This window comes from Epinephelus moara, chromosome 14 (assembly GCF_006386435.1).
Source record: "Epinephelus moara isolate mb chromosome 14, YSFRI_EMoa_1.0, whole genome shotgun sequence".
Taxonomy (NCBI): Eukaryota; Metazoa; Chordata; class Actinopteri; order Perciformes; family Serranidae; genus Epinephelus; species Epinephelus moara.
In genome coordinates, this window is record NC_065519.1 from 5,165,722 (window position 1) to 5,175,170 (window position 9,449).

The 9,449-nt window shown below is 42.0% G+C and overlaps 1 protein-coding gene across 1 annotated transcript in view; it reads right to left on the bottom strand.

Annotated features, from left to right (window-relative positions):
* mipol1 (mirror-image polydactyly 1) overlaps positions 1 to 9,449 on the bottom strand; it is a 51,297-nt gene extending 41,848 nt beyond the window's left edge. Inside the window, exons 1-2 of the mRNA XM_050062235.1 lie at positions 9,179 to 9,449; positions 3,374 to 3,462 (exon numbers count right to left, since the gene is read on the bottom strand). Coding sequence (XP_049918192.1) covers positions 3,374 to 3,383 — 10 coding nt within the window. The 5' untranslated portion in view covers positions 3,384 to 3,462; positions 9,179 to 9,449. The remainder of the gene's footprint in view (positions 1 to 3,373; positions 3,463 to 9,178) is intronic.

The window sequence follows — 9,449 nt, forward strand, 5'->3', positions numbered from 1 at the left end:
CATGTATCGGCCAATGAGATATAAACAAGCTCATACTCCAGGTGGATGACTTTAAAACATGAACAGCTGTGGAGAGGGAGGGTTAAGTCATTGTTGCCGTAGTAACTAATAATCATGGGTGTCATTGATCTCCAGCAGGTTTCATCCTCTGTGTTAACATCCAGCCTGTTTAATGAGGAAGGAAAAGACCAACTCTAAATATACTGACGTCCTCCAGACGGGTTTACACAGGAGATTACACTCTGCCATGTTCATGAGGATCTGATCAGCATCAGATTACTGAGGAGGACGGAGAGACGTTCACACCTTCAGCTGGAGAAACCCAACGTTCACACCTTTAACCGAAGACACCTGATGTTCATACCTTAAATAAAGGAACCTGATGTTCACACCTTTAACCCTATGGGCCCTCGGCCTTTTTGGGGGTATTTTTCCTGCCTTTACTTTTGAGCTCATATCACAGTCATTCTAAAGGCTACGTGCACGTTATATCTTATTTTTATATCCATGTCCTTCTATGTGCCTGTATTTTATATCAATGAAAAAACAAATCTGTGTGACTAAATTCTTAAATGGTGACTACGGCCCTGTCAGCATGCATAATTAGGCTACAGTTGTCTGGGTGCGCAAAGGTGAAGTACGCTGGTCTTGTCATACAAAGTTTGATGGAGTATCAACTGGACAATATGGAGATATTTGCATCTTGAAAGCCGGACTACAAATGTGGATAGACAGGAAGAAACACACGCACGCCTAAGACGTGGTAAGATATGATATTCCTCACTATATGAAGTGACTGATAACAAGATCTGTATCATGGATTGTAAAGAAATTCATCAGGTTTTTATTTTGTAGACAATTGATCTGGATTTATAGCGTGATGGGATGACAGTACAATGATGTGTGTGGTATCACTGGAAAGCTCTGGTCCTGCGCTTTCATGTGATATGCGTGGCATTTCTGTGCGAGCCTGCATTCGCGAGTAATCCATCCAAGAGTAATGTGTGTACAGAGCTGTATGAAAGCTCTGTTATACATAATTTTAGTGTAAGTTTATCATCGTTTTTTGATGTGAAAACATTGGACTACTGACAAGTGCCTGGTCTTGTCGGAAAGCTACAGTTCCGCTGTTTCACGTGATATGCATCGTTCGGGCCCATAGGGTTAACTGAAGACACCTGATGTTCATAGCTTAAATAAAGGAACCTGACGTTAACATTTTTAACTGAAGAAACTCTAGAAACCTGACATTCACAATTATAACTGAAGAAACCTGACGTTCACACCAATGATTGAAGAGAACCTCGACGTTCACATCTTTAACTGAGAAACCCAATGTTCGCAGCTTCAAATCAAGGAACCTAAGGTCCCGTTTACACAATAGCGATGTCAACTGAAAACGGTAAACTTTAGTTGCGTTTCGGCTGATCGTTTACACGACAGCGGCGTTTTGGGTGCCTAAAAACACAACATTTTGAAAACGGGTTCCAAAGTGCAATTTTTTGGAAACGGCAGCATCTCCGTTGTCATGTAAACTTGCAATATGCAGTTCCTCTGAAAACTGACACTTTTCGCACGTGCGCATTACGGTTCCAGTCACTAGGCATGCGCGAGAAAGTCGACCAACAGAACAACAACGCCGAGCTCTGTTTGTGCCGCTCACCCTGTTGAATTTATCAATGCTTCTCCAGCAAAGTGTAGATCTACTGTAGCAACTCCACCTCGTCGTCCATCCAGACAAAGTTATCTGTGCGTGCTTTCGTCATTGTGTCTTCTTTGTTTTGGTTTGTAATCACCGCGTTGTTGAGGAAGGCGCTTCAGCACAGACAGGTGGCGTCATGCCGTGATGTTGCTTTGCAAGTTTACACTGCCAGCCATTGGCCTGGCGTGCATACTACAGCATTTCCTGTAGATTTTGCGGCTCCGTGTGAACGGGGATCGTTTCAATGACGTTGTCATATAAATGCAGAAGCTTTTAAAACGCAAAGGACAGACTTTTCCATTTTTAGAGGAAACAGTTGTCGTCTAAACAGGGCCTAACTTTCACACCTACAAATGGAGAAACAGAACATTCACATGTTTACCTGAAGGAACTGAGCATTCACTCCTTTGACCGAAAGAACTGAACATTAAAACCTTTAGTTGAAGGAACCAAACGTTCACACCTTTAACTAAAGACACAGAACATTCACACTTCAACTGAAGCAACAGACCAATCATACATTAAACTGAATTAACCGAACATTCCGAAATCTTAAGGACTGATCGTTCGCACCTTTAACTGAAGGAACAGAACCTTAACATCTTCTTTAACTGAATTATTCCCACCTTTGAAGGACCAACCATTTACACCTTTAACTGAAGGACCGTGTGATCACACCTTAAACTAAAATAAGCGGTTACTCCTCGGCTCATTCAATTTCAAATCATGGATTTTTTTTGTCATTAAAAACTTATGAAAAAGAAAAACTGTGATTAAATTCAACCTTTATTTTTCTTCAACAGCCCTCAGCCAATCACATTTGATTATTTATTGACTATCAATAATTATGTGTGTTATGATGATGTATCTGTTTATTGTTTTTGTCATATCTGTACTGTAATTTGTAGTTTTCAAATTATATATTCACCTGTAGTAAGACTGATGAATGCCTCTTGTATGGTATTTAAGTACGAAAACACATGAAGACATTTTGGGATTGCTGTTGGACAGATACTTATTCTACAAACATTATCATCATAATTATTATTATTATTACTATTATTTGTTGGAGCAGTAGCAGTAGTGTTCCTGCAGCAGTTGTGTGTGCTGTGACCTCTGACCTCCTCTCTGTTGAGAGTTGCTGTTTAGCTCTGTCAAGGACCACAGCTCCACCTGGTGGATAATCTGACATACTACACCTGCTCACTTTCTTCTTGAACAGCTGACAGATGGAGGAAACAGTTCCTGCAGCGATGTTTGTCCATGAAATTTAAGCTTTAGGCTTTAAACACAAACCCGGGATCATATCACAGCCCGTCTGTATCATTCACTTCGTTCAGTGACGTCATCTGCCTCCTCATCCTCAAACTACCTGTTTTCAGCACATCTCTAAAACATGTTTAAAGAGTCAGAAACACGAGATATACAGGTGTGACATTTTCTTTAGTCAGTCTGCAGGTAGCTTTAAATATCAGGTCACATGTCACTGATACTTTAAATAAAAGAGACTGAAGGATGAAGATGTTTTCTGTGGCAGCAGTAGTGGGAGTAGTAATATTTCTACTTCTGTACATGAGTATCAGTAGCAGTGGTAGTAGCTACTACTAGTAGTAGTAGTATTCTGTCCTCTGTACACGTGTTTCAGTATCAGTAGTAGTATAAGTATTTTACCTCTGTACATGTCCACCAGAGAGTCCCGGAGCTCCTTGCTGGGCGTCCATGTTGAACTGGTCTCCTCTGGACTGAGTAAACTGGTCTCTCTGGAAACATAAACACACCTTCACATCAGAAACACAGTGATAACCATCAGACTTCAGCGGTGTGTAAACTCTGCTGAAGAGTCCACAGACTGATCCTGGATCAGTTTAGATCAGATCCAAACTTCTTCTTCGTTAGGGTTACACATCTGAAGAAAAATAAATCAGACCAGTTCGACTGACTGACTCCCCTGCTGAGGACCAGTACAGTTCAGCAGGACCAGTTAAACTGAGCTGGTCTCCAGTGAGTGTATACATCTGATCACATGACCTGCAGGTCACATGGTTCTTGCAGCTTATTGGCTGTTTAATCTGTACCACACTGTGACACATTACCCAGCATTCCTCTATCCCCTCTGTCGTCTGACACGTTACCCAACATTCCTCTGTCCTCTGACACATTACCCAGCATTCCTCTATCCCCTCTGTCCTCTGACACATTACCCAACATTCTTCTGTCCTCTGACACATTACCCAGCATTCCTCTGTCCTCTGACACATTACCCAGCATTCTTCTGTCCTCTTGACACATTACCCAACATTCTTCTGTCCTCTAACACATTACCCAGCATTCCTCTGTCCAATATGTAACCGAGCAATGTAAATAATGAAGATATATTAAACTCTTATATTTCACTTCACACCTTCAACTGAAGGAACCTGACATTCACACCTCTGAAGGAACCGAACGTGACATCTTCAACTGATTGTTGATACCTCTGAAAGACCGATTGTTCACACATTCAACTGAAGAGACAGCATTCACACCCTTAACGGAGGGAACCGACTGTTCACACCTTTAAGTGAGGGAACCAAACGTTCACACCTTTAACTTTAACTGAAGGAACAGATCCTGCACACCTCTAAAGAACCAAACGTTCACAACTTTAAATGAGGGAACAAAACACTCACACATTTAGGTGACGGAACCTGGTGTTCGCAGAACATTTACACACCTGAAGGAGAGAACATTCACATCTTTACCTGAAAGAACCGAACGTTGAAACCTTTGACTTCAACTTAAGGATCACAACTTTCACACCTTTGACTGAGGGAACAAAACATTCAAATGTTGCCAAATGTTTACTGAACGTTCACACCTCATAAAGACCAATTATTCACACCTTTCACTGAGAGAACCGAACATTCACACCTTTAACTTTGACTGAAGGAACAAAACGTTCACACCTCTGAAGAACCGAACATTCACATTTTTAACTGAGGAAACCAAATGCTCACAGCTTTAACTGAGAGAACAATATGTTTACACCTGTTAGTAAGGGAACCAAATGTTCACAGAATGCTAACACCTAATAAGGACCTAGCATTCACACCTTTAACAGTGAGAACCAAACGTTCACTACTTTAACTGAAAGAACCGAACGTTGGAACCTGTAACAATAATCTAAAGAACCAAACATTCACACCTTTGCCTGAGGGAACAAAGCCCTCACACCTGTAAGGAAGGGATCCAAATGTTCACACCTGAAAGTAAGGGAACCAAATGTTTACTGAACGTTCACACCTCATAAAGACAGAACATTCACACCTTTAACTGGGGGAACAAAACATTCACACCTTTAACTGAAGGAACCAAGAGCTCACACCTTTAACTTAGGGAACCGGACTTTCACACCTTTAACTGAGGGAACAAGACATTCACACCTTTAACTGAAGGAACCAAGAGCTCACACCTTTAACTTAGGGAACCGGACTTTCACACCTTTAACTGAGGGAACAAGACATTCACACCTTTAACTGAAGGAACCAAGAGCTCACACCTTTAACTTAGGGAACTGGATTTTCACACCTTTAACCGAGGGAACCAAATGTTCACAGAACGTTTACATAAGGACAGAAGATTCACACCTTTAATTGATAGAACCAAACGTTGAAGCCCTTACCTACGGGAACAAAACGTTCATAACTGAGGAAAGAAAACCTGATTCCTGTAAGTTGCACCTGTAAGTAAGGGAACCAAATGTTCACAGAACGTTTACACATCATAAGGATGAAACATATACACCTTTAACTGAAAGAACCACATGTTCACACCTTAAACTTAAACTAAAGGAACAGAACGTTCACAGCTCTGCAGGACCAAACATTCCCCCCTTTAACTGAGGGAACCCAACATTCACACCTATTACTGAGGGAACTGAACATTCACACCTATAACTGAGGGAACCAAATGTTCACACCTATAACTGAGGGAACCAAATGTTCACAGCTTTAACTGAGGGAACCGAACATTCACACCTATTACTGAGGGAACTGAACATTCACACCTATTACTGAGGGAACTGAACATTCACACCTATTACTGAGGGAATTGAACATTCACACCTATAACTGAGGGAACCAAATGTTCACACCTATAACTGAGGGAACCAAATGTTCACACCTATAACTGAGGGAACCAAATGTTCACAGCTTTAACTGAGGGAACCGAACATTCACACCTATTACTGAGGGAACTGAACATTCACACCTATTACTGAGATAACAAAACATTCACACCTGCAAGTAAGGGAACCAAATGTTCACAGAATGTTTACACGTCAGAGGGACCTAACATTCACACATTTAAATGAAGGAAGAACATTTTCAAACCTTTAACTTAAACTAAGGGAACATACCATTCACATTTCTTAAGGATCAAAGTTCACACTTTTAACTAAAGGAATCGAACATTTACACCTTCAGCCTAACTACATACTTTTTTAGTTGCTACAGATATAAAGACATATTTATCTCTTGTATCTCGGTGTCTCTTACTTGTTGTCAAGTTGCTGCTGCAGGTTGCTGATCTTTTTCTTGGCTCTCCGCAGAGCAAACTGAACATCTTCTGCTCTGCTGATGCTGGACGCCATCAACACACCTTCACCTCACAAAAAAACACACCTGACCGTCTCTGTGACAACCAGCACACTCTACACCACCTCACAGCACTTCCAGGTCACACAGGAGGAGGAGGGCTGTGACTGGCCGACAGCCAGAGAGTCCGAACCATCAGCAAGTTAAATATTGATGAGCTCGGAGCATCAGGTGACTCAGGTGTTATTTTCAGCAGCAGAATTAATTTCTTTGTATTTTTCCTTTTGATTCCATCCTATTATTTCAGCCCCATGTTTATATTTATGTTTCATAAAAGAATACTGTTTATTTCGTGTGCTGCAATCACAGATATTAAAGATTTTTCACAAATAAAATGCAGTTTGTTGTCTCAGTTTTTTGTTACATGTTTGACAGCAAACTAAACTTTTGTTAACAGATCAGTGAGTTTACACTTAAAATCTTCATAACTTGTTTTTAATCGACATCTCAGTGACATCACTAATGATCCTCTACTCTGACTCGCTGAAACCTGACTCATCAATGTTAAATAACAAACATGTAAAGACACATTTATCGATCAGTTCTGTTTATTTGATCTTTTTCAGTCAAACAGATAATAAACTGTCATGTTTTCTGCGTCTCAGCGTCCCGCAGCAGTTTGTCCAGCAGCACCATGTCCACTCGATGTTTCATCACAAACTGTCCATTCAGGTGGAAGACAGGTATGTCCCACCTGTACCTGTCAAACCATGCCTTGTTCTCTGGAAGAGTGATGTCCACCTGCTGTAAGACAAACTGTAGCGACAGAGACAGATCGGATAGTTAGAGGAACGTCTCTCTGTTGGACTTAAATATAAAACTTTTACTTCAATAGAAACTGAAACTTCTTCCTGAACTTTCTGTAAATGAAACATTTAGAGACGATTTAAAAGATCAGTGAAGAAGATGCCTTCCTGTCTCTTATATATATATTCTCTTTTGATTTAATGGAGTAGAGGACTCAGGTGACATTTGGCTTTGTTGCCTAGCAGGTGGTGCTAAGGTAATACCGAGTTTAAATTTGTGAACGTGTGTCGAGTCTCACCCGGTGTTTGAAAGGTTCCAGCTCTTCTTTAGCTTCATCACACAGAGGACATGGATCCTACAGAGACAATGATCGATAATATTATTGTACTGAAGAGTTAACACAGTGAAAATGATTTATTATTACCTTAGTACATACAGTCAGAGTGGGTAAAGAGGAAAGCAGTCTGGAAATACGAGGTTTTGTTGCCTTAGTAAACAGTTAGAGTGGGTGGAGGAAAAAGCAGTCTGGAGATGCGAGGGTTTGTTACCTTAGTGTACAGAGTTAAAGTGGGTAAAGAGGAAAACAGTCTGGAGATACGAGGTTGCAGAGCGGCAGTTCGTCTCAGGAGAAACATTTGATCTGAGAAAACAAAAAAACAAACAAACAGTTACTGACCTCAAACATCCACCGAGCAGCCAGTCGACCAATCACAGAGCAGGAGGGAGGATGATGATGAAATTTCTCTCAGTTCGTCCACTGAGGACGTGTGTGAAGACAGATACAGTAAAAGGGCACTGAATGGCAGCCGGGTCACAGCCAAATCGCAGCCGGTACACAGCCAGAGCACAGCTGGATTACAGCCGGATTGTAGCTGGAGCGTAGCCAGTATGCAGACAAATTGAAGCTGGGTCACAGCCAGGGCACAACCAGATCACAACCATATTATAGCCAGTACGCAGCCAGAGCATAGCAGGCACCCAACCTGAGCTCAGCCAAATAACAGCCAGCGCGCAGCCAGATTACAGCCAGATCGTAGCCAGTATGCAGACGAATAGATATGCAGCCTGAGTTCAGCAGGAGCTCAGCCAGAGCGCAGCCAGATAGCATATAAATCGCAGCTGCAGTTCCGCCAGATTGCAGCCACAGCTCAGCCAGATTACAGCCAGATTGTGGACAGGATGCAGACGAATCACTGCTGGGTAACAGTCAGATTATAGCCAGTACGCAGCCGGAGCGTAGCAGGCACTCAACCCGAGCTCAGCCGCATATCAGCCAGATCATAGCAAGTATGTAGACAAATGGCTGCTGGAGCACACCTAGATCACAGCCGGTATGCAGCCAGAGCGCAGCCAGATTACATCCAAATTGCAGCCACAGTTCCGCCAGACCACAGCCAGAGCTCAGCCACAGTTCTGCTGGATTGCAGCCAGAGCATAGCCACATTACAGCCAGATTAAAACCGGATTACAGCCAGATTGTAGTCGGATCGTAACCTCTATGCAGACGAACCGCTGCTGTAGCACACCTAAATCACAGCCTGAGCACAGCAGGAGCTCAGACAGATTTGTTCTCTCTTTAAATGTCACTCAAATAAGTATGAAGAAACCTGAACAGATAATAATAATGGAGATAATTTTCATACATTATAAAAATGTGTATGTAATATTTTTCTTATGTAGATGCTGTGACGTCACTGCTACAAACCATAAAGATGAATTTTAGAACCTAAAAATATTAATAATCTCATTGAATATATTTAAGCAGCCCGGTGAGATTTGACTTGATGAGTTATAGTGTGTCTGAAACTGTTTCTGTTTCTTCACTGAGGACAAAAAAACCCTAAATTATGTCAGAGTGCAGGCATTAAAAGCGAATACACACACACACACACACACACACACACACACACACACACACACACACACACACACACAGACAGACAGACAGACAGAGGCAACTGATTATTACCGTGCTGATTTAAACCCAGTTAGCCAGTTAGCCAGTTAGCCTGTTAGCTCAGCTGTTAAATGACCTGTGAAGTTTCAGTAACTTCCGTCCCCGGTTCTACAGAGCCGAACCTGCCGGTAAACTCACCGAGTTCCGCTGAACAGTCACGATTCTTTCCAAACGGACAACCCGCTGAAATGTTGTGGTTCCGGTTGTTTAATTAAGTCTCTGATGAAAATTGTCTGGAAGTCTGGAGCCGCTGAGACACAACACCACTGCTGCTCTTCTTCTTCTTCGGCCCTGTTGTTGTTCTTCTTCTTCTTTGAGCTAGAAGAGCAACTTGCACCCTGAAGAGTTGCACCACTGCCACCATCTGGAGATAGACAAGTCCTACTTTCATGCTTTCCTTCAGACAGTT